Source organism: Rhinoraja longicauda, chromosome 33 (assembly GCF_053455715.1).
Source record: "Rhinoraja longicauda isolate Sanriku21f chromosome 33, sRhiLon1.1, whole genome shotgun sequence".
Lineage (NCBI taxonomy): Eukaryota > Metazoa > Chordata > Chondrichthyes > Rajiformes > Arhynchobatidae > Rhinoraja > Rhinoraja longicauda.
The window spans coordinates 5963801-5990310 of record NC_135985.1 but is presented as its reverse complement, the minus strand read 5'-3'; the positions used below and the strand labels follow the sequence as shown (position 1 = coordinate 5990310).

General features: G+C 46.0%; 2 protein-coding genes across 3 annotated transcripts in view; one reads left to right on the top strand and one right to left on the bottom strand.

Moving 5' to 3' along the window:
* The window catches only part of LOC144608923 (protein FAM227B-like), a 144000-nt gene extending 132264 nt beyond the window's left edge, over nucleotides 1-11736 (top strand). The window contains exon 15 of the mRNA XM_078427170.1: nucleotides 11670-11736. Within this exon, the coding sequence (XP_078283296.1) occupies nucleotides 11670-11736 (67 nt within the window). The remainder of the gene's footprint in view (nucleotides 1-11669) is intronic.
* Nucleotides 10114-26510, bottom strand: part of galk2 (galactokinase 2) — a 68522-nt gene continuing 52125 nt past the window's right edge. For both annotated transcript variants that reach the window (XM_078427300.1, XM_078427299.1), the window contains 2 exons: nucleotides 16488-16689; nucleotides 10114-12204 (listed from right to left, as the gene is read on the bottom strand). In XM_078427300.1, coding sequence (XP_078283426.1) covers nucleotides 11997-12204; nucleotides 16488-16689 — 410 coding nt within the window. In that variant the 3' untranslated portion in view covers nucleotides 10114-11996. The remainder of the gene's footprint in view (nucleotides 12205-16487; nucleotides 16690-26510) is intronic.

Sequence of the window (26510 nt, the reverse complement as noted above, 5' to 3'; positions counted from 1 at the left end):
AAATGGGGGAGATATTAAACAATTTCTTTTCTTCGGTATTCACCGAGGAGAAGGATATTGAATTATGTGAGGTAAGCGAAACAAGTAGAGTAGTGATGGAAATTATGAGGATTAAAGAAGAGGAGGTACGGACACTTTTGAAAAATATAAAAGTGGATAAGTCTCCAGGTCCTGATAGGATATTCCCTAGGACATTGAGGGAAGTTAGTGCAGAAATAGCAGGGGCTATGACGGAAATATTTCAAACGTCATTAGAAACGGGGATGGTGCCGGAAGATTGGCGCATTGCGCATGTTGTGCCTTTGTTTAAAAAAGGTTCTAAAAGTAAACCTAGCAATTATAGACCTGTTAGTTTGACGTCTGTGGTGGGAAAATTAATGGAAAAGATACTTAGGGACAATATATATAATTATATGGATAAACAAGGCCTGATTAGAAACAGTCAACATGGATTTGTGCCTGGAAGGTCATGTTTGACTAATCTTCTTGAATTTTTTGAAGAGGTTACCAGGGAAATTGATAAGGGCAAGGCTGTGGATGTTGTCTATATGGACTTCAGTAAGGCATTTGACAAGGTTCCACATGGAAGGTTGATTAAGAAGGTTAAATCGTTGGGTATTAATAGTGAGGTTGCAAGATGGATTCAACAATGGCTGAATGGGAGATACCAGAGGGTAATGGTTGACAATTGTATGTCAGGTTGGAGGCCAGTGTCTAGTGGAGTACCCCAAGGATCTGTGTTGGGTCCACTGTTGTTTGTCATTTACATTAATGATCTGGATGATGGTGTGGCAAATTGGATTAGTAAATATGCAGATGATACTAAGATAGGTGGTGTAGTTAATAATGAAGTAGAGTTTCAAAGTCTACAGAGAGACTTGGGCCTTTTGGAAGGGTGGGCTGAAAGATGGCAGATGGAGTTTAATGCTGATAAGTGTGAGGTGCTGCATTTTGGTAGGACAAATCAAAATAGGACGTACAGGTTAAATGGTAGGGAATTGAGGAATGCAGTGGAACAGAGGGATCTGGGAATAACTGTGCATTGTTCCCTGAAGGTGGAATCTCATGTGGATAGGGTGGTGAAGAAGGCGTTTGGTATGCTTGCCTTTATAAATCAGAGCATCGAATATAGAAGTTGGGATGTAATGTTAAAATTGTACAGGGCGTTGGTGAGGCCGAATCTGGAGTATGGTGTGCAGTTCTGGTCGCCAAATTATAGGAAGGACTAGCACGAGTGTGCCCGTTGGGCCCGTCCTCGTAGGGTTTCCATTGTAACCGGGAGGGAAGTGGGAGGGAGGGAAGGGGGAGGGAGGAAGGAGGTGTGGAGGAGAGGGGGAGGGGAGGGGGGAGGGGAGGGGGGAAGGGAGGGGGGAAGGGAGGAGGGAAGGGGGGGAGGGAGAGGGGAGGGAAAGAGGGGAGGGAGGGGGGTATGGGGGAGGGGGGAGGGAGGGGGGTATGGGGGAGGGGGGAGGGAGGGGGACCTCCCCTTTTCCCAGTACCCCTCTTTCCCCATTGGGTCCGTCCTCGTAGGGTTTCCATTGTAACCGGGAGGAGGGGAGGGAGGGAAGGGGAGGGGAGGGAGGGAGGAGGGACGTGTGGAGGGAGGAGGGGAGGGGGAGGGAGGGGGGAGGGAGGGGAGGGGGGGGAGGGGAGGGGGGGGGGAGGGGAGGGGGGGGAGGGGAGGGTGGGAGGGGAGGGGGGGGGGGAGGGGAGGGGGGGGGGAGGGGAAGGGGGAGGGGAAGGGGGGAGGGAGGGGGACCTCTCCTTTTCCCAGTACCCCTCTTTCCCCGTTGGGCCCGTCCTCGTAGGGTTTCAATTGTAACCGGGAGGGGGGGAGGGAGGGTGGAAGGAGGGGGGAGGGGGAGAGGGATGGAAGGGTGGAGGGAGGGGAGGGAGGGATGGAGGGAAGGAGGGAGGGGGGGAGTTAGGGGGAGGGGTGAGGGAGGTGGGGTGGGAGGGGGGAGGGAGTTGGGGAGGGAGGGGGAGGAGGGGGGGAGGGAGTGGGGATGGAGATGGGAAGGAGGGGGGATGAAGGGGTTGAGGGGGGAAGGGGGACCTCCCCTTTTCCCAGTACCCCTCTTTCCCCGTTGGGCCCGTCCTCATAGGGTTTCCATTGTAACCGGGAGGGAGGTGTGGAGGGAGGAGGGGAGGGGGAGGGGAGAGGGGAGGGGGAGGGAAGGGGAGGAGAGGGGAAGGGAAGGGGGGAGGAGAGGGGAAGGGAAGGGGGGAGGAGAGGGGGAGGGAGCGGGGTAGGGGAGGGGGAGGGGAGGGAGGGGGACCTCCCCTTTACCCAGTACCCCTCGTTCCCCGTTGGGCCCGTCCTCGTAGGGTTTCCACTGTAACCGGGAGGAGGGGAGGGAGGGAAGTGGGAGGGAGGGTGGAGGGAGGTGTGGAGGGAGGGGGGGAGGGGAGGGGGGAAGGGGGGGAGGGGGAGGGAGGGGGGTAGGGGGGAGGGAGGGGGTGGGGAGGGGGTAAGGGGGAGGGATGGGGACCTCCCCTTTTCCCAGTACCTCTCTTTCCCCGTTGGGCCCGTCCTTGTAGGGTTTCCATTGTAACCGGGAGGGGAGTGGGGGGAGGGAGGGGGTAGTGGGAGGGAGGGGGAAGGAGGGGGACCTCCCCTTTTCCCAGTACCCCTCTTTCCCCGTTGGGCCCGTCCTTGTAGGGTTTCCATTGTAACCGGGAGGGGAGTGGGGGGGAGGGAAGGGAGGAGGGAGGTGTGGATGGGGGAGGGGACGGAGGGGGGAGGGGAGGGGGGAGGGGGGAAGGGGGGGGGAGAGCGTAGGGGGAGGGGGAGGGTGGGGGGAAGGGGGGAGGGAGGGGGACCACCCGTTTTCCCAGTACCCCTCTTTCCCCGTTGGGCCCGTCCTCGTAGGGTTTCCATTGTAACCGGGAGGCGGGGAGTGAGGGGGGAGGGAGGGAGGTGTGCAGGGGAGGGTAGGGGGGGAGGGGGGAAGGGGGGGAGGTGGAGGGAGGGAGGGGGGAGGGAGGGGGACCTCCCATTTTCCCAGTACCCCTCTTTCACCGTTGGGCCCGTCTTCGTAGGGTTTCCATTGTAACCGGGAGGGGAGTGGGGGGAGGGAAGGGGGGGGAGGGAGGAGGGAGGTGTGGAGGGGGGAGGGAGGGGGGGAGGGAAGGGGGGAGGGAGGGGGAGGGGGGGAGGGAGGGAGAGGGAGGGGGAGGGGAGGGAGGAGGGGGAGGGAGGGGAGGGGGAAGGAGGGGGAGGGGAAGGGAGGGGAGGGGGAAGGGGGAGGGGAGGGGGGAGGGGGACCTCCCCTTTTCCCAGTACCCCTCTTTCCCCGTTGGGCCCGTCCTCGTAGGGTTTCCATTGTAACCGGGAGGAGGGGAGGGAGGGAAGGGGGAGGGAGGGAGGAGGGAGGGAAGGGGGAGGGAGGGAGGAGGGAGGGAAGGGGGAGGGAGGGAGGAGGGAGGTGTGGAGGGAGGAGGGGGAGGGGAGGGGGGGAGGGGGAAGGGGGGAAGGGGGAGGGAGGGGGGAAGGGGGAGGGGGACCTCCCCTTTTCCCAGTACCCCTCTTTCCCCGTTGGGCCCGTCCTCGTAAGGTTTCCATTGTAACCGGAGGGGAGTGGGGGTGAGGGAAGGGGGAGGGAGGGAGGTGTGGAGGGGGGAGGGAGGGGGGAGGGGAGGGGGAAGGGGGAGGGAGAGGGGGGGAGGGAGGGGGGAGGGGGGAAGGGGGTGGGAGGGGGACCTCCCCTTTTCCCAGTAGCCCTCTTTCCCCGTTGGGCCCGTCCTCGTAGGGTTTCCATTGTAACCGGGAGGGGAGTGGGGGGGAGGGAAGGGGGGAAAGGGAGGAGGGGGGAGGGGAGGGGAGGGAAGGGAGGAGGGGGAGGGGAGGGGGAGGGAGGGGGAAGGGGGGGAGGGGGGGAGGGAGGGAGGGAGGGGGACCTCCCCTTTTCCCAGTACCCCTCTTTCCCCATTGGGACCGTCCCCGTAGGGTTTCCATTGTAACTGGGAGGCGGGCAGGGAGGGGGGAGGGAGGGAGGAGGGGAGGGGGATGGAGGGGGGGAGGGGAAGGGAGGGGGGAAGGGGTGGGAAACACTTGCCCCGGTGGCCCACGAGCATAGGGGCCCCATGCTGATCTGTGTGTGTTAAGTGACTTGCAATAAAAATCACAACTTTAAAAAACAATCAGCTGCCTTTCGCAACAATGTAGCAACCATCTCACACAAGCATTGTGACGTCACAAGCTGAAGACCTTGAAAAAAAAGGTTAAAAATAAAAAGATGTAAATTTGTAAAGATTAAACACCCAATAGCAGCTGCTTGTCCATTGTGACATCACACGCTGAATACCGCGGGGGGGGAAGGGGGGTCAGCTCGAGCTCATCTCACAGGTGCATTGTGACATCACACGCTGAAGACTAAATCTGCACCACAGCGCCCCCCTGAAATGGGGGGGGGGGGGGCAGCGCTTTAAAACCTCTGTAACTTAAAAAACACGCAACCAAATTAAATGAAAATATCACGGCCGAGCGAGCGCGAGATTGGCGATTGAGGCGGTGCGAAAACCGTCGCGCTACGGTTCGCCGTTTTGCCGCAATCGCTGTTATCTATATACCAGGCCAAACCCCCAAAAAATACATACACATACAAGATCTGAGTTTTAATAGTATATAGATAGATAGATGTCGACAAAATGGAGAGGGTACAGAGGAGATTTACTAGAATGTTGCCTGGGTTTCAGCACTTAAGCTACAGAGAGAGGTTGAATAGGTTGGGTCTTTATTCTTTGGAGCTTAGAAGGTTGAAGGGGGACTTGATAGAGGTTTTTAAAATTTTAAGAGGGACGGACAGAGTTGACGTGGGTAGGCTTTTCCCTTTGAGAGTGGGGAAGATTCCAACAAGGGGACAAAGCTTCAGAATTGAGGGACAAAAGTTTAGGGGTAACATGAGGGGTAACTTCTTTACTCAGAGGGTGGTGGCTGTATGGAATGGGCTTCCGGTGGAAGTGGTGGAGGCAGGCTCGATTTTATTATTTAAGAGTAAATTGGATAGGTATATGGATAAGAGGGGATTAGAGGGTTATGGTCTGAGAGCAGGTAGATGAGACTAGGTCAGAGAGAGTGGTCGGCGTGGACTGGTAGGGCCGAATGGGCCTGTTTCCGTGCTGTAGTTGTTATATGGTTATATGGTGATATGGTTATAAAATCACTGCAGGAATGAGGACATTAGGGAAATAAAATCAAATGCAAAAAACTTTGTATACTTACAGCATCAAAGATATAATGACAAATAGTATTTGACAGATAAATGTAGTGGTGACAAACAACACACTTTTTGATCGTAAATAAAAGTTGTGGATAGATTTGGATATTATTAGGAACAGAACATTAAACATTCATCACCAATTAGACGAAATTGTAGCTAATGTTAGCAAGGTGTTGGTTTTAATTTAAAAAACAATGTAGAATTAATCGAAGAACACTATTTTGTCTGGCTTTAAGTTAGAGTTATAAGGACTAGACTGCCCACTTTTGTTTAGTTTATTAGTTTATTGGCACGTATACTGAGGTACAGTGGAAAGCTTTTGTTGCATGCTATCCAGTCAGCAGAAAGACAATACATGATTACAATCAAGCCATTTACAGTGTATAGATAAATGATAAGGGAATAACTTTAAGTGCAAGGTAAAGCCAGCAATGTCCGATCAAGGATAGTCTGAAGGCCACCTCTGGATGACTATCTACCTCTTAGGTGACCCATGAGAATAATTATTGGGTGAGATGTATCTTGGTTATTTAGATAACATTACAGTGCAAGTGTCAAGACTGGGAAACAGGCAAATTGTTTCACACTTAGATGAATTGAGTTTCTGAATAGTATTCAATGGCCTCCACTCAACAGTGAAGGTTGAGTGTGTTGGGTGAAAAGAGACATGGCGTGGTACATCGCCGCTTCTCACCACTTCTCTCTTTGTATTAATTTTGCTGTTTTTGGAAAGATTTTCTCTGTTTGCATTAATCCTTCTGCTTGGACTAATCCTTCTGCTTGACCCTCCTGGCATCATCTGCCCAGCTCTACCACCGTTGCCTCCGCTGCCTCCACACCCTTGGACTTCTCACTCCTGTCTGTGCTCCTGTCTCTGCTGGCTTGGACTGCTTTCCTGTGGGTTACCTGGACAGCTAGCTAGCTCCCTGCTAGCCACCGCTGCAGTCATCGAGCTGCAGGTTACTCGCTAGTTGCTAACGCTAACAGCTGCCCGGCTACCTCCTCTGCCTGCACGTCCTCAGCTCCCTATTAACCCTCAGGCTGCTCAGCTTCCTCGGTCCTCCTCATAGGCCTTGCTCTGGATCAGCCTGTTGTGCCTGTTGTGACGTTTTGATCTGCTAGCCCGCGGTAGCCGGCTAACTTCTCCGGGCTCTGTGCTCCTTCGCTCCTGCCTGGCATGGCACTGAGGTACTTCGCTGCGAGGCTGCTGCAGCTCAACAACCACTCCACTCCGCCATGCATCTCTGCCATCATCAACCACGGACTTCTACGACGACCCAGATACATCCACAGAGGCTCCGGTCACAAGTTTGTCTACTCCCAGACCGGTCACTCCATCCCTGCACTCTGGTCAGCTGAGCAGACTTCCACTCGTCGATTACGTCATCACAATAACGCACACGAGCGCGCCCCCTGTCTGCAAACCCTGGCTAAATCACCCGTGTCCATCCACACCACACAAAGCAACATGAAGCTCACTCTGTTCAATATCCGGTCCCTCAACAATAAAAGCCACATTCTGAATGACTTCATCCTGGAAAATAAACTGGACTTCCTCTGTCTGACTGAAACCTGGCAACAACCTCTGGACTACCTCCCACTCAACCTCTCTACACCCAACGGATACTCCTACATCAATAAACCACGCTCGGAGGGCCGAGGTGGTGGGATTGCCGTAATACACCGACAGGACTTCAAGATCAGCCTCATCTCCATCTCATCTGCTCCTTCATTTGAACACCTGGCTTTCAAACTCTCTGGCCACACACAATTAGTCATGGCAGTTGTCTACCGCCCTCCCAAACCACACCCATCATTCCTTTCTGACTTCTCTGGCTTTCTGACCCAGTTCTGTTCTCTCTCCCCCTCAATCCTCCTCCTCGGTGATTTCAACATCCATATGGACTCCATTGACTCCACAATAACCGCTGACTTCACTGAAATACTCAACTGCTTTAACCTCACTCAACACGTCAATTTTCCCACCCATAACCGTGGGCACAATCTGGACCTTGTCTGCTCCACTGGACTAAATCTACATCACCTCTCTGGCTCCGACCCCACCCTCTCTGATCACTTAGCCATCACCATGTCCGTCAACATTCCCACCCCAGCTCCAAGGCAAAAACACAAAATCAACTTCCGTAAGCTGAACTCTGTTTCACCTACCTCGCTCTCATCCTCCCTCTCTGAAATAATGTCCACCTCTCCCTTCGTTGACCTCCACAGCCCCTCTGACCTCACTGACGACTACAACCACACTCTCTCCTCCTGCCTCGACCAGCTTGCACCTATAAAAACCAAAACAGTTTCCTTCACCCACTCTGCTCCCTGGTTTACCCCCGAACTCCGCATGATGAAAACTCATGCCCGCCAACTTGAAAGACTCCGCAACAAAACAGGTCTCACACAATTCACTCCCAAGCCTACAAAGACCACCTGCAGCACTACAAAGATGCCTTCTCCCGTGCCCACTCCACCTACTACTCTCAAATAATTCACTCTGGCTCCGGAAACCCAAAAGCACTCTTCTCTACAATAAACAAACTCCTCAGCCCCCTGGACACCATCTCCCAATCATTCACAGTTGACAAATGCACCACTTTCCTTTCATTCTTCCAAAGCAAAATAGACAGCATCTACAGCACCTTAACCACCAACGCACCTGCTCTCCCTCAAACCACCTGCCCCCCCTTATCCTGTCAACCCCTGCCTCAGTTCTCCCCAGTCTCCACCACCGATCTCTCTGACCTCTTCACAGGAATAAAAACTGCCACCTGCTCTCTGGACCCCATCCCCTCCAGCTTTGTCAAGGCCTGCCTTCCTGCTCTCTCTCCACTTATCACTGCAACAATAAACACCTCCCTGTCCACTGGCATCGTCCCGCCATCCCTCAAAATCGCTGCTGTCACCCCCATTCTGAAAAAACCTGGTCTCAACCCTGACACCCCAAACAACTTCAGACCAATCTCCAACCTACCCTTTCTGTCCAAAGTTTTGGAACGTGCTGTAGCTTCCCAACTCAAATACCACCTCTCTACCAATAACCTGTATGAAACTTTCCAATCCGGATTCCGCTCCAACCACTGTACTGAAACTGCGCTCCTCAAAATCACAAACGACCTTTTCTTCTCCTCCGACGCTGGCAACCTCAACATCCTCATCCTACTTGACCTCAGCGCCGCCTTTGACACCATAAATCACTCCATTCTCCTCACCCGACTTGAAACCTCCTTTAACATCACCGGCACAGCCCTATCCTGGTTCAAATCTTACCTCTCTGACAGGCACCAGTTCATCTCCATTAACAACTGTAAATCCCCCACCGCTCCCCTCCCCCAAGGTGTCCCGGGGGACCAAGGCTCAGTCCTTGGCCCCCTCCTCTTCATCCTCTACCTGTTCCCCCTTGGTCAATTAATCCACCGTCATGGTCTCAACTTCCACTGCTTCGCCGATGATATCCAGCTCCTCATCTCCACCAAGTCAATCTCCACCACCACACACTCTACACTGACAAACTGCATCACTGAAATAAAATCTTGGCTGCAATCAAATTTCCTCAAACTCAACTGCAACAAATCTGAAATCATCATCATTGGTCCAAAAACGCTCACCAAATCCACCCAAAACTTCATCCTCAATATTGATGGTCTCCCAGTATCCACCTCCCCTCACATCCGGAATCTTGGAATCATCTTTGATCAAACCCTCTCCTTCGACAAACATATCAAACACATCACAAAGACAGCCTTCTTCCACCTCAAAAACATTGCCCGTCTCCGTCCATCCTCCTCCATAGCTGCAGAAACCCTCATCCACGCCTTCATCACCTCCCGTCTGGACTACTGCAACAGCCTCCTCTATGGCTCACCCTCAAAAATCATCAGTAAACTTCAATACATTCAAAACTCCGCTGCCCGTCTACTCACCCATTCCCCGATCCGTGACCATATCACCCCCGTCCTTTACAAACTCCACTGGCTCCCCATCCCCCAGAGAATCCAGTACAAAATCCTCCTCATGACCTACAAAGCCCTCCATAACCTGGCCCCATCCTACCTGACCGACCCCCTCCACAGGCACACTCCCACCTGCACCCTCCGCTCTGCTGCTGCCAATCTCCTGTCCCCCCCCCCCCCCCCCATCCGGACCAAACTCAGATCCTGGGGGGACAGGGCTTTCTCCATCGCTGCTCCCACCCTATGGAACTCACTACCCCAAACCGTCAGAGACTCCTCCTCACTCACCACATTCAAAACACCACTGAAGTCTCACCTGTTCAGCACTGCCTTCAACCACTGAAGGTCACCTCACCTTCTGTCTCCTTTTTCTGCTCATTTACTTATTTATCTATTTATTCACTTCTCTATGTTCTAGAAATCCCTGTAAAGCACCTTTGACTGTTTGAAAAGCGTTATATAAATGTAATGCATTATTATTATTATTATTATTACAACACCGTCCACACTTGAATAGGTGTCCTAATCTAATGTGAACAAGAAAACTATCATTTTAGTACTGACAGCAGCCTTTGGAACATTATCACAAAATGTATCATCGCCTTTACCAGAGACTTTACCCAACAATAGATAATTTTTTAATGATTTTAAAACCATGAAGTCAATTTATTATAGAGTTTGTACATTTCCTCTCAAGGAAAGAAAGTTAACCTATTTTCTCTACATTATGCAAGACTGAAAAATGAGCTGAACCAAAATGCAAATGCGTTTGAAGTGGCAAGTACTATTCCACAAGGTGGTAAGTATGCATTCAAATAATTTCTAATTGAATTCCATTCATTGATACTATTTGAGTTCTATTATTCACTTTGTGTAACCGATACATTCAGCACTATTCAGTAATCACACAATGAAAAATCCATCTGTACTCGTCTGATTTAAAAAAAAGTTTATTTCTGTTGAGACATTACCTGCAAAAGCAGGTGTGACATCCGTTTGTCAATAATTATGTGATCCATGCATGTATCCTTTCTAAGTTTAACTTTTAGGAAGTTAATTACTCATTTTCAATTACAATATGGAAAGTAAGCCTAATACATCCACAATGTTTACATCTCAAAACTATTTCAAAAATCTGAAAATGGTTTACTTCTGTAGAATGTACAAGTGTCTTCAGAAACAGTTTTGTTTTACAGTAGGTATGAATGCTAAATAATAAGGAATGATTTTTAATTATTTACTAACGGCATTTTGAAATGAACAAAGATACACTCACGTTTTGCAGTGTATCTTGTCCATTTTACTTTGTCATCTTCTGTGTAAACAAAGTTAAGCGGCAATCTACATTCAAAGCTATGGGCTTTTATTGGACTTGCATTATATTTGAAGACCTGTGTGTGTATACATACATATATACACCGATCAGCTAAAACATTGTGACCACCTGCCTAATATGCTGTTGGTCCTCCGTGTACAGCCCCATACGCAGCAGGGTGCGATGCACTGTGTATTATGACACATTCCTCCCGTGACCACCATTAAAATTTTCTGTGACTTGTGCCACAGTAGACCTGTGTGTTTGGACGAGACGGGATAGCCTTCGTTGCCCTCGCGCATCGATGAGCCTTGGGCGCCCAACACCCTGTCGCCGGTTTGTGGTTTGTCCCTCATAGGACCACTGTCGGTAGGTTCTCACCACTACTGACCAGGAGTACCCCACAAGCCTTGCCGTTTCAGAGATGCTCTGACCCAGTTGTCTGGCCATAACAATTTGGCCCTTGTCAAAGTCGCTCGGGTCTTTACTCCTGCCCATTTCTCCTGCATCCAACACATCAACTTCAAGAACTGACTGTTCACTTGCTGCCTAATATATCCCACCTTTTGACAGGTGCCATTGTAACAAGATAATCAATGTTATTCACTTCGCCTGTCGGTGGTCATAATGTTTTGGCTGATCGATGCATACATATATACATACATACACATATATATGTATATGCATATAAGGGCAACCTGAGGAGTACCTTCAGCAACAGACTGGTTCCACCAAGCTACAGCACAGAACACCACAGGAGATCCTTCTTCCCTGTGGCTATCAAAAGTGTACAACTCCTTCCCCTTCTGTAGACTGAGACTGGCTCCCCTCCCACCCACCCCTCCGCAATCTTTGCACATTCCCAATCCTGGACTTTCCACTCGTCTCTTTAATTTCATGTTGTGCTTCATGACTGTTGGCAGATCAATTTCCCTCCTGGGATAAATAAAGTTCTATCGTATCGTATATAAAGTAGCCTTTATTGTGGATGTGTTCTATTGTTGGAGGTCCTGTCCATTAGATGAGTTGTAGATTTAGATCCCCATCTTCATATCCAGTTTATATTAAATTAGTAGAAATTTTTCTATAAAATATTCTAGTTTTAATTTTATCAGAAAAATAAAAGGAACAGTATGCACATGTTTAAGAACAACATTTCTTTCCCATCATTAGACCACAGCTGAAGCTAACAGCGAGCAGAGGAACTAGAATTTGCCCAAGCCGGAAGACGGGAGAATAATCTGTACAGATCGGAATCCTTGCGTCAATTACAATTAGGTACAATTTGTTAAAGCTTCTAGTAAACCACGAAATATTATAACTCATCTTGCTACAAAAACAGCATTTTGAGGAATGTACCAAGAAAAAAATTAAAAGGTAATTGCAGAAATGTTATATTGCAAAAAGCCTTAATTTCTTCCAGGAATATGATTTTGAATAAATGCATCCTAATAATAAACAAAAGCGGGAGATTCTAATTTCCTTGTCCTAGCACTTTATTTAAACCTCACGATAGATTGCAGCTCCTCCGCTAGGCTGGGTGGCAAACAGATTTTGTGTCTGCTTAGTTACTCTTTGATTGTCAGCTTTGTAATAGATTTCTTGCACCTTTGCCAGAAAGCTGTCCAGCTTGTTGGTGGGCACCATCGACACTGTGCAGCCACCCCAGCCAGCACCAGTTAGCCGCGAGCCCACAGCACCAGACCATCTGAAATGACAAACAATAAATAAATAAATACAATTAATGCTCGACAGCTGTTAAACACCACTCTTGCTTCTGGTTTTGTGGGAATTCATTTTTAAGTTAAGTTTAATTGTAATCTTCATCCTCCGGCTTTTTCTGTTGTATATTGAGCAAGGATGTTGATGCCGTAGAATGGAACATGCTTCTCTAATGGGCAGCAGACCATTCAAAAGCAGGCTTTTTATCTTAGTAATTTGTGATCGTGGCAAAATAAAATCAGATTTTGTTTAAAGAAATTGTCAGCTACTGGCTTTGAGAGAAAGGTGGAGTTAAAGTTGCAGATCAGTGATCTTTCCCCTGAAATCTTAACTCTGTTTCTAAGTCCAGGTGAAGGGTTTCAACTTAAATTGTTGAGTCTCCCTCCCCTTTGCTGCCTGGCCTGCTGAGTTCCTCCCAAAGTTTGCTTTTCTGTCTTAGTTCTGAAGACTGACTTGGAAACATTAAATGTCTTTTCTTTCCATAAGAGTCTGACCAGCTGAGTTCTTCCAACATTTGCTTTTTTTAAAAATCAGAGTGCTCTGAATGCTGCCATAATTTTCACCCTACAACTGCAGTATTTTGCAATTTGAAAGGTATCCTAATTAATAGCAGAATCATTGACAAGAGACAGAGATCAGAGTCATAGTTTTACAGCATGTAAACAGGCCCTTTGGCCCAACTTGCCCACACCAACCAACATGTCCCATGTACTCACAAAATGCTGGAGTAACTCAGCAGGTCAGGCAGCATCTCGGGAGAGAAGGAATGGGTGACGTTTCGGGTCGAGACCCTTCTTCAGACTGATGTCAGGGGGGCGGGACAAAGGAAGGATATTGGTGGAGACAGGAAGATAGAGGGAGATCTGGGAAGGAGGAGGGGAAGGGAGGGACAGAGGAACTATCTAAAGTTGGAGAAGTCGATGTTCATACCACTGGGCTGCAAACTGCCCAGGCGAAATATGAGGTGCTGTTCCTCCAATTTCCGGTGGGCCTCACTATGGCACTGGAGGAGGCCCATGACAGAAAGGTCAGACTGGGAATGGGAGGGGGAGTTGAAGTGCTCGGCCACCGGGAGATCAGTTTGGTTAATGCGGACCGAGCGCAGGTGTTCAGCGAAGCGATCGCCGAGCCTGCGCTTGGTTTCGCCGATGTAAATGAGTTGACATCTAGAGCAGCGGATGCAATAGATGAGGTTGGAGGAGGTGCAGGTGAACCTTTGTCTCATGTCCCATGTACACTGGTCCCACCTGCCTGCATTTGGCCCATATCCCTCTAAACCTGTCCTATTCATGTACATGTCTAAATGTTTCTTAAACATTGCAATAGTACCTGCCTCAATTACCGCTTTTGGCAGCTCGTTCCATACACCCACTACCCTTTGCATGAAAAAGTTATCCCTTGGGTTCCTTTTAAATCTTTCCCTCCTCATCTTAAACCTATGCCCATTGTTTGTCTATTTTAAACATGTTGGGACAAAGGCAGATTCTGCTCAACAGATCAGTGCCCTACTCCAACACAGTTACTTTACTCTGCCCAAGTAGTGGAACCATATGAAATTATGTCGTGGCAAGGAAACAAATGAATGCCCATCCACTGCAAATGCCAGTCTTGACCCAGATGCATTAGTAGTTACTCTTCAAGTAGCATTCATTGTTTTCCAAAAATATAGTTTGGGGTCCTTCATTAAAAAAATGCATATGAAATAGTTATGCATTGCTAAGCTACCTAATAATTTAGATGAATTTGTAATAAATCTCGCCACTCATCTAAGGGCAGAGCCTGTCTTTAACCAGGATCATGTAGCAAATAACAGTCAGTTAGTAGTGATTTTTTAAATGTAGAATGACATGTGTGTCTGGTGTGCAGCTTTTTAGGTTTCCCCGAAACAAAAGCTTCAAAAACGCAGATTATCTTTCAAAAGTCTAGCATTCCTCATACTTTGTGTCAATAATCTGCAGGCATTCAGGTCTGTGGGAGAGTTTTTCAGGACACCTGACCCGTTGCATAATGTAACTTTTCTTTTTGGCAGCCCATATTTTGTTTCCCTGACTCGAGGATACCAAATTAATATCGCTCAAATGTAAGAAGAACAATGCTCCTTACTGTCTGGGCCTGTTATTTATTGCATTTTTGTTTGACGTGATAAAAAGATACATATTTAGATATGGGTCAGATTTAACTTGATGACTACTTTCTTACTCGGTGTACTTCCATCTGAATTACTAGAGATATCTTAATATTTGATCATTAATAAAGCAAAACATTTTTTTACCTGGTATTTGTACTGGTGTATTTTTTTGGTATTTTGGAATTGCTGACCTCTATTCCTGAGCTCTGGAACATGATAATGTCTTACAATAAAACCAGCAGGAACACAAATTTACACTCGACAAAACATTCCCACTGACTGTGACCTCTTCATCAATTAAAGAATAGCTACAGAACTGCCTGCAATACTGAATAATCAGCTATCTTGAAAAGTTGGTTGTGGCTACTAGTATAGTCTAGTATTGGACACAAAGCTGGGAGGTGCATATTGGAGCAAACTTAAAACGACAAGCAAACTTAAAAGCATTTGGAAAAAAAAATCAGATTTCATGAAGTTGCAAAGGAAATATATACAATGGTCCTTGTCAAAATTTGCAGAGAGAGAAGTGTCCATTAAACATGATCTAGCATGAAAATGCTTCCTGTTGGCAAGTGTAGTAGTTGACAGAAGGGACACAACTTATTGTGGATAGTATTTTCCCATCGGTCTGTTCCACACATTCTCAACCGTTCTAACCTTTACAAAGAAAGGATTTTGCAGTGAATTTCAGTGCTGTGGGATATGGGTTTAAGATGTAGCAGGCAATTTTAAACCTTTTCTGTACATTAAATTTCACCCGAGATCTCCTTAAACTATTAACTTGTCCAAACTTCCTGAAATTATCTACAATCTAAAAAAAATCCTATTTTTCTCACATGTTCAAATGACAATCCATGTCCCAAATTTGCAAGACCAGATCCCATTCATATAAGCGTTTGCTCCAACCCTGATACCCAATCACTTGCCCTCCACAGCCATCTGTGGGAATTAATTTCATGGATTCACCACCCTCTGGAGATAGAGGAATTTCTTTAGCCATTCTAAAGCTACATCCCTTTATTGTGAGGCTGCGTTCTCTGTGGCAGATTCACCCACTACTGGAAACATGCTCTCCACATCCATTCTATCTAGGCCTGTCATTATTTGGTAGATTTCAACAGGCCCAGAGCTTTCAAATGCTCCTCATACATTAACCTTGGGACTATTCTCATAAACCTCCTCTGGACCCTCTCCAATGCCAGCAAACCTATAATGCCAACAGTTATTAAACTAGCAATTCCATAACCGTATTATTAGATTTTTCTGTGTAAATATGAAGTATATTGAATAAAAATGCATTTATTACATTTTCCGTCTGTGAAAAATTATTTTATAGATATCTCAGTGTAAGAAAATAATTGCAGATGCTGGTACAAATTGAAAGTATTTATTCACAAAATGCTGGAGTAACTCAGCAGGTCAGGCAGCATCTCAGGAGAGAAGGAATGGGTGATGTTTTGGGTCGAGACCCTTCTTCAGACTGATGTCAGGGGGGGCGGGACAAAGGAAGGATATAGGTGGAGACAGGAAGTTAGAGGGAGAACTGGGAAGGGGGAGGGGGGGAGAAGAGAGGGACAGAGGAACTATCTAAAGTTGAAGAAGTCAATGTTCATATCGCTGGGCTGCAAGCTGCCCAGGCGAAATATGAGGTGCTGTTCCTCCAATTTCCAGTGGGCCTCACTATGGCACTGGAGGAGGCCCATAGATATCTCACTCAGTTCAGCAATTGTCTCGCCAATCCACAGAACAGAAATTGGTGAAATTTTTCCTAGTATACGTAAAATAATATTGAGCAAATAACCACTTCATTGCCTTCCATTGAATGCTAATATTTCTGTTCTATTTTTACAAACTGTATCTTTGCTCCAAATATAATTTTCAGATTGGCTTCAAAACTGAAGTGCTGTGGTTACATTGACATTAAACAGACATACTCCAGGATTATGCTCTGAATTTCATGTCTAAATTACTCCTTCAATAAACTCAGATAGCATTACTCCTTGTGGTTACTCTAATTGTTGACTATAAACAGAGTTTTGATTTTGTTATTTTGATGCTATGGAAAATGTGAAACAAAATATTCCTAAGGATAATTAACATATAATCAAACCATTTAGGTCTTACTCCTTTGGGAAACTTACAGGCAGACCTCCACCAGTTGATCAAGTTCTGGACAGCTGCATTCGTACATATCCCGGCAGCTGAGATGGCTCTGATTCATCAGGTCCCCCAGCAGTTGCAATGCATTGGCAGGTGTCTCATCACAAACTCTCTTGAATTCGACAACACGTCGGGCTTCACTGTAAACGTGCTTCGCACGCTGATAAAGTTTAAATGATGGCACTGAGTAAAAAAAAAAACAATATACTTATCAATGAAAAATATATTCAATTAGCATGTTCATTCAATCATAAATTAATGTAAAAACAACTGAAATTAACAATGCAGCTCAAATCACCACTGGAGCTGAAATGATGGCCAATAAATTATTGCAATTTCAATTCTGACTTTGGCTGACAATGTTCTCTTCCAGTTATGCATTGCTATTCCAAAGGAAAATTCATTGAAATGGGTTGCATCTTTATGATCACCTTCCCCTTCTGTAATAAATTCCAGCAGTCAAAACTCAGTTGGTAATAACGTGGATTTACAGTCTTAATGCAGAGAGAAGAAGCCTCCACTTAAAGAAATGATTACTTTAATATTTCTTGAAAGTTCATAACTTGAACTGATTTGTAAGGTTGAAGCTGACCCAGAACATTCAAATCTCTCAATATAATGGAACAATGTGATAGGAACAATGAGAATAAGATAGGAATAAGTTCAGTCACAAGTGATCCGTGTATTACAATGAAACAAGAATGGTTTCTGGTCAGACTGCAATTTAATGCTGTGAAATATTTAATTTATATGGTAATGATAAGTTTTATTCTAAGCAATACCCAGAACAACATTCGCTACTTTCAATACTTGTATCTCACTGGAAGAGATTAAATAAATAACACGATGTATAGGTCAATGTGCTTACATTGAAAATGAAAGATCTACAATTATACACACAGGTTTATTAAGATTATGGAAAAGGATGAGTGAAAGACTGGTATGCACATAGACCCAATGGGCAGCAAAGCAATTTGACATTAATTTCATGCTAAATGGAAGATGCAATTGAAGACAGAAATCCTGCAACGGCAAAGTACTGCAACTTAGCAGGACCAGAAATGTGGGATTCACACATTCAAAAACTCTGCTACTGATCCCATCATCAAGGACGGGCTGTTTCATTTAAATAATTCAGAAGATATTTACCTGCCACTCAGGGTAACTTGGATACGCAAATTACTGAAGACATCAACAGCTAAGACATCTAATTGCTCCAGAGAATGCTGGACACACACAATACAATTGGAAACATAAATGACTATGGTGATTATTATGCAAGAGGTTATCACCTATCTCGAGGGACCTCAGTTTCTTAAATTGCTCAGAAATAACTCAGATGACGATCAGGTGACTTAGGTGGGATGACGAAAAAGCAAACATTTACCACAGAGCAATAATGGCCCCAAATACATATTTAGGCTTTATTATATATAAAGTCCATTCCCTCCACAGATGCTGCCTGACGGTCTGAGTTCCTCCGGCACTTTGCTTTTCGCTCAAGATTCCAGCATCTGCAGTCTCATGTCTGCAGCCTGACAGTCAGGGGAATCAAGGCTAGGGGGGTTTGGTTCAAGATGAGAGGGGAAAGAAGGGTAATTCTTTCTGAGAGTGGTGGGTATATGGAATAAACTGCCTGGAGAAGTAGTTGCGGCAGGTGCAATAACAACATTTCAAATGACATTTAAAAGACATTTGGCCGGGTACATGAATAAGGTTTAGAGGGATATTGGTCAAGCATGGGCAAATGAGACTGGTTTAGATGGGGCATGGGCAAGTTGGGCCAAAGGGCCTGTTTCTGTGCTGTATTACTCTATGATTCAATAATAACTTTGAGTATATCATATTTCACTGATATGGCAGAATCCCAAAGGTAGGAGCACATATCAGCACACTGATTATGGCAGAATTCCAAAGCTAGATGTCCAGGAGGCCAGTGTCTCTAGAAGCTTCCAAAATTAACTCCAGACTCTACAAAGTCTCCTAGTTCCAGACTAAACACAGACAAGGAAATGGTATGCCTCCTGATCTAATGATTCACAATTCTTCCAAACTGTCTACTGGTATTCCTTAAAATTCTTTTCACAGAAAGCAGGAAAATAAATCATTGTGGTTTATTTAAATGACAAAATATCTCAAAAATCCACTGCATGTAACTTGGGAAAACCCTTGCATCTGAAATTAGTTATTTTCAAAACATAAACAGATTAAATGTCTGGTGATGTAAATACACACGAAGAAAATAAAATTCTTGGCATTTATGTTATTTCGCAACCTCAGGACATCCCATAGCTCTTTATAGATAATTAAGCACTTTTAAAGCACAACGGTATTGCAGCAAATGTGGCAGCTAATTTACACACAGAAAACTTACACAAACAGAAGTGGGATAATAACTTTAGAGAGAGCTTCGACTGTCATTGATCAAAGGTGGCGGGGGAAGAATGGGAGACGGACTATGGATATAGGTACAAGAGTGAAAGAAAATGAGAGGGACAGAGAGAGAGAGAGAGCAAGAGAGGAGGGCAGGGTTGTCAAGCTTAGAAGCCTAACTACACCTATCACAGAGTCTGCAGAGATACCACCTCCTACCCGTCAGTGAGTTTGCGGAAGCGGTTACGGACTCCATTGCAATAATACCCGATAACATCGTCCCCACGGTAAGGGTTAGTATCTTTCCTAATCAAAAACCCTGGGTGGACAGGTCTATTTGCGTTGCCTTGAATGCTCGCACCGCTGCTTACAACTCTGGCCTGGCATCCGGCAATATGGACGACTACAAGGTGGAGTCCTACCGACTGCGAAGGGTGGTGCAGGATGCAAAAAGGAGGTACAGGGACAGGATAGAGTCGCAGATGGAGCAGCAGGACACCAGATGGAGCAGCAGGACACCAGATGCCTTTGGCAGAGGCTACGGACTATAACTAACTACCGGTGCAGCCCCCCCTCAACCGGAAGTGCCGGCACCTCCCTAGCTGATGACTTGAACTTCATCGCACGATTCGAGACGGGCAACATTACCCCTAGCTCGCCGTCTAACAACATTACCCCAGCCTCGCTAGCCAGCACGCTGGCGGGGGATCCACCGCTGGGGATGTGCACAAATTCTCGGTGTCCGAGCACGACGTGAGGTGGGCTCTGACGCGTGCGAACGAGGAAAGCTGTAGGCGCAGATGGTATATCTGGGCGAGTACTAAAGGCTTGTGCTACTCAGCTTGCTCCAGTGTTCACCACAATATTCAACCTCTCCTTGGCCAAGTCCGTGGGCCCTGCATGCTTCAAAAGATCCATCATCGTACCAGTGTCAAAGAATGCCTCTCCAGCTTGTTTGAATGACTACCGACCGGTGGCTCTCACCTCGGTAGTCATGAAATGCTTCGAGAGGCTGATCAAGAACCATATCTGTGCCTTCCTCCCTTGCAATATGGACCCGCTGCAGTTCGCATACCGTCCGAACAGATCCACGGATGAAGCGGTCTCCCAGGTTCTGCACACCGCTCTCTCTCATCTTGACAGCCAGAAGGGGGGCTATCTGAGGATGCTGCTGTTCATTGATTTTAGTTCAGCTACAATAGTCCCCACCAGACTTGCTGAGAAGCTGCTGAAACTGGTGCTTAGCACCCACCTGTGTGCCTGTGTCCTGGACTTTCTCACGGCCAGGCCCCAAGTGGTCAAGATTGGGAGACATACATCTAACCCCCTCACCCTGAACACAGGATCCCCCCAGGGTTGCGTCCTTAGCCCCCTACTGTACTCCCTATACACACATGACTGTGTGGCCAGGTTCAGCTCCAATTCCATCATCAAGTTTGCTGATGATACTGTGGTGGTGGGCCGGATCTACGATAACAATGAGAAGGCCTACCGGGAGGAGGTGGCTGATCTGGCACTCTGGTGTCAGGACAACAGCCTCCTCTTGAATGTCACAAAAACTAAGGAGTTGATTGGGGAATTTAGAAGGGCTCAACATCCGAGGACACACACCACTGGAGATAAATGGGAGTACTGTGGATAGGGTGAGCAGCTTTAAATACCTGGGAGTCCACATCACAGAGGATCTGACATGGACAACACACATTGCCACAATGGTGAGTAAGGCAAGGCAGCGCCTTTACCACCTCAGATAGCTGAAGAAATTCAGAGTCTCTCTGAGGATCCTTCAGTGCTTCTACTCTGGGGCTGTAGAAAGCATCTTGTCCGGCAACATCTCAATGTGGTTTGGGAACAGCTCTGCCCAGGACAGGATGGCTCTGTGGAGAGTAATGCCTTCGGCTGAACGCACTATGGGAACTGCACTCGCCCCCCTACAGGACCCCTACCACTCCAGCACCCCAGGACTGTTCCAGCTGCTATGGTCAGGCAAACTCCTCCGCTGTCACGCTGTGAAAACAGAGAGGATGAGACTGAGTTTCTTCCCACAGGCCATCAGGACTGTTAACTCTTATAGCACCAGGGACTAATTTACTGTATTAATTTATTTTTTTGTGTTGTGTCTTTAAAAAAATTGTTCTATTCTGTTTTGTAGTTTTAGCACAATCCGCAGGCATTGCCACTTTCATTTCACTGCACATCTTGTATGTGTATGTGACAAATAAAGTAGACTTGACTTGACTTGAATCTTGTTTTTGTTATTCATGTTCCTCCCCATTTACCACGCCCCGCAAGGCTCTTCTTGCTTCATCTCTCTCTCTCTGCACAAGAGGAAGGAAGATTGCCTGCACTGATATATTCCACACATAAAACAAAGGATCATTGCACTTGTAAGCTTTCATAATGATGCATCAACACACTCAGCCTCAGAACCTGGAATGGCTGCTTCACATTCAGCCTTTTGTTCAGGCTCAACAAGATGTCCCTGTTCAACGCCATAACCCTCAGTTCCTTAGATCTATTGATGGCAATTTTCAATGCACTGACAGATTGCATCAGTGATGAAATCTCTCCTTAATTCAGTCTTGTGGCCTAACCCTTACTTTGAGGCAATGATTCCTCAACCAGGTGTACGCCCTGCCCAGGAGTGTGCGAGGAGTGCAGATGCACGTGTGAACACCTGTAGCAACGCGAGCGTGAGAGAGAACATGGCAGCATGAAGGATCGATACTTAAATGGCTGCTGAGCTCATGTTCACATATGTGGTCAGATCCGGAAACTTCTTCCTGCACAGATCCATTGTCATGGGTTCTCAGTGCAGGCAATGACTCTGTTGAGGCATCTCCTACCATGTCTTGCTGGTTGACACACTACAAGGTCTCTCAGCCCTTCTTGTGCACAAGATCTCCCTCCTGGGTCTCAATCTCTGCCTTAATGTCCAGATGGGTGAAGTAGGTGCATACTCCATCTCCACCATTGCTCCTCTCTCCTCCACTGTCACCATCATTGTCTACTGCCGTGTGGATGCCAAGTGAAATGTGCCATTAGATTAGGGGCTTATGCCCTCCACAGAAATGTAGCACCACAGATGCTAAGTTGGATGAGGCTCCTTCGGGAATGGCAAATTCTGGATGATTCTGATACAAACTATGGCAATGAGTTTTTTTTCCATTGAAGAAAATTATTTTAGGCCAATTTAGTGCTGATTTTTCAGGAGAAAATTGCAGGAAGTGGAATGCTGACGCTGGGGAGAAGAGGCCCATGCATTAGGCTGACTTCCAATTCTTTGGCATCTGCTTCTGAAATATCTCATGGAACAAAAGAAATGAGGAGTAGGCTATTTGTTTCCTTGAGCCTATTCTACTATGACTGATCATTCAGTTTTGTTAACACTGTGATCTCAGGCACAAATATTATTAAACCCCCTTTTAGTTGCTCATTTATATCTGGAAAACCCTGTGTTTATCAGGGAAGAGTGGGAACACTAACTAAGAACAACGGAGACACAAGAAACTGCAGAGGATGGAATCTTGAGCAAAATACAAACTGCTGGAAGAACTCATTGGGTCAGGCAGCATCTGTGGAGGGAATGGTGTTTGGTGGACAGGTGTTTGTGGGTGGAATCCTTCTTCAGACTAATTAAGTTGTGGGGGAGAAAACTGGAAAAGAGAGCAGGGGAAAGGCAAATATGATACATCGATACAGTGAGGGAGGTGTGATTGGCAGATGGGTGGAGATAGTGACAAAGACTGAAAGGAGACAAAAAGGTGTGAGGTAAGGAAAGAGGAGGAGGAGGAGGAGGAGGAGGAGGAGGAGGAGTGAAATGTAAAGCCAAAGGGAGGGATATGGGTGGAACTGAACAGGATAGACAGGAAAGAGGAGGATAACAAGAAAATATGGAATTCGGGGATGGGAGATGAGCGTACAGTGGGGAAAGGAGCTTGGTAACCTTGGTAGATACAAAATGCTGGAGTAACTCAGTGGGACAGGCAGCATCTCTGGAGAGAAGGAATGGGTGACGTTTCGGGTCCAGACCCTTCTTCAGACTGAGTTACTCCAGCATTTTGTATCTACCTTCAATTTAAACCAGCATCTGCAGTTCTTTCCTACATATTTGGTAACTTTGGTAGTGGGAGCCGATGGGAGAACAAATCATTTGCAGTACGTAGCTTTGTATTCTTACCATAAAGCCAGTAATGTATGTTAATTTTACCATATGTCCAAGTGCCCCATATTCATGAAGATACATATGCTGTATATCAGATTGTGGTGATTCTGGCAGGCCAAAGAGACAGCAGTGAGTTGAAGTTGGAAGTGATCGTAACCAATATTGCATGCAATTATTATTACTGCTAAATAACGAGACACAAAATAGCTTTTCTAATTAGTTTTGTCACAGTCTGTTCTTCTGGACACTGAATTACATACTGTAAAACAAAAGCTTTCCAAAGAAAAATTAACAGCTGTTTCAATTTACTCCCAAATTACTTTCTCTTCCGGGAATATATGCGTAACCCAAAAGCCAATAACAAAACCTTCATTGTTTAATTATGTATTTACAAATAGACTTCTCAAAAGTCCTTAAACTAACCAAAGATGATATTATTAAGAATAGTGGAATTATGAAAGCAGTAATTCTTCAACTTTTCTGAAAATGACCACAAATTAGTTAGCAGAACAGCAAACTAAATGTTGGGGGGCAGGGGGGTTGTGCCTGAATCCTACAGGATATACTTACCCCTAGATGCTGTCTCTATAAAAAATATTTCTCAATAGCACGGCAGTCATGAGGAGAGCTGATTTCACAGTGCTCACTCATTCAAGGCATAACTGAGTTGCGTGAGAAATTTCCATATCTCACATACTCTTGTAAATCACAGTTGAACAGTAGTACCCAAAGAATGAAGAAAGCTATGGCTGGTTTTAATTTTAATGCTGCATCCTTGCCAATGGCTGGGACTGATTCAGAGACTATCCTTTGGTAATGCAGGGCTTTATAGCCAGATCACCTTAAAATACTTTATGATTTTGGTGCTCCCGTCACGTTATGCATTACGAGCCAGGATGGTGTTCCAACTGCTGGCTGCATATCAAAAATTACTCAGGAGGTCATGAAAGCTGTTTAGCGTGATTAGTCTGAGCAATTCTGGGGTAAACAACGCACATCAACTGTACACCACATTTCTCTTTAAACATCATTGAAATTAGCATTGTAAATGCTGCTTGATAGAAGTGGGAAAACTAAAAATCAAATAAATGCCTTTAAAGTATTTAGAGTATTAAAGTATTCAGAACTTGCCAGTTTTCTCAAAGACTGCTGAACATTCACACATTGTATTTTTTAAAGACAGATTTACTGTCAGGTCACAGTAACCAGAGAAAGGGAGCTGATTGCGTCAAAATGCCACACTGTAACTGGCATCGAAGTGAGACATCCATGTCATCAAGTCCCAGAATGTAGGTCCATATGTCTGGTTATCCCACTCACCCCCACCCCCAGAAACTCCAGTTCTCAGTCAGCTCACCTGGAGGGAGGTGCTACATTGAAAAATATCGTCTCCAAAAATCGAGAAGTAAAAATGGCAGGCATGCCAACCTGGGTCACAAAGTCCAAAGGACCACTAATGTACAACATGTGCATGGCCCAGGGGAAACTTCGTCTGTCAAATTTCTGGAAAAAGCGCAGTGTGTGGCAAGAGGAAAATTGACATTGTATTTAAGCCAGGGAAATAATTAAACCTAACAAAAGGTAAAGAAACTTCTTATTTACAGATAAAAAAAGTGAAACTTTCAGGATGACCAGTGTTAATCTTTACTAGAAGGCTTATACACTTCGAAAGTTAAATGTATATTTTACAGTCAGGGGCTTCCTGCCTTAAATTCACTACCTAAGTATCTCTCTCTCTCTCTTTCTCTCACACGGGAATTACTGTAAGCACGCTCCAATCTACTCAGCTGCTAAATGAGTATTACCATCTGGTTTAAAGTGAATACTAGTTTTGTTTAAAAGAAACAATCCAATCTAAAGAAAATGCACACTCTTTGCTGGGCCTAGTTTTAGAATTAAACTCCTTTTGCCTTTTTGCTGTTCTCTTCAAGTGAGCATCTTTGCACACTAAATAATGTTCATTTTATGTTTAGGAAAAAAACCTGCAGATGCTGGTTAAAATTGAAGATAGACACACAATGCTGGAGTACCTCAGCGGGTCATGCAGCATCTCGGGAGAGAAGGAATGGGTGATGTTTCTCTCCCGAGATGCTGCATAACCCGCTGAGTTACTCCAGCACTGTGTGTCTACCTTCCTTTTATGCTTGCTGTCTTTCCAAAATATTCTACCAAATCAGTGAAATAGACTCAGCCTTTTACACACTAAAAGCAGAATATAAATAATTGAAAAAAATAGAAGTCTCCCCATTATTTTTAATGTTCAAACATAAAAAAATGCACCATTACTTTGCAAAAGATTATAGTTAAATATCCATTCTCAAAATGCACTAAGGAAAATAAAATTAAAGAGTAAAGGTGGATTTGTTTTACAACGTGAGACTGCAGCAGACAAAATACAACTTATGACTGACTTACAACAGTCACCAAATTAGACTAAATGTTCGATGAGAAAATTCAAAGGAATACATGTTTTGTACATATTTGTGTGCGATGCTGGAAAGCACCATTTCTCCAAGCAGCCCACTAATAAGCACAACTAACCAAGGTCTTTAGAGGATTTGTTAAAATTACATTCCATGGGGAGTACATTCCATGGGGGGAGGGGGAGGGAAGGGAGGGAGGGGAGAGGGGGGGGGGAGGGGGGAGAGGGAGGGGGAGGAGAGGGTGCTGCACCAATGCAGGAGAGGTTTGGGCCCAACGGATCCACTTGGTCTAGTTCATTATAACGTGGACAATTGTGCTAAGTAATTCAAGAGATTAAGGATGAAATTCTTTAAACTAGTTACTGGTGACAGCAGAAATCAGAGAGAGTTTCCATGCTTCTAAGGTAAGAACCAAAAACAGAGAGCCAGGAGTCTTCCATTATTTTAATCTGACAATTTACTGCAGTTAAGCTAACTTTTACCCACTAGACTGGGAAAAATCTGGGAAATTGCCTGCAGAAGGAACTTGTTGGGTAACCGAATGCCATAATGTGACCTGTTCTAAATATCCATGAAAGAGCAGTTTTCATTACTTACCTGATCCAGCCTTCTCCTCCATCACTCTTCTCTCCCCCACTGACTCATCTGCCAGCCTATCCTTTATTACCTGGACCCACCTACCACTTGCCAACTCCTGCCTCATCCCTTCCCTTTGCCTCTTTCTAACAGCTATCTCTCCCCTACTCTATCAGTCTGAAGAAGGGTCCTGGCCCGAAACGTCTGTCCATTTCCCTCCAGATTCAGCTTGACATGCTGAGTCCCTCCAGCAGTTTTGAACATCTGCAGTCTCTTGCATCCATGTTCTCATTCCTAGTTGATTGTGGGCTAGTGGACCTTGCACTTAACTGCAGATCTCCTGGGCTTGGATACTGCTTGGGGAATAGTTGGGGGAGAACTAAATCAGCTTCCAATTGTTTCCAGTGTGTCCTATTGAAAGGTGTGAACATGTGGCCTTCAGGCAAGACTGACAACATTTGGCTGTG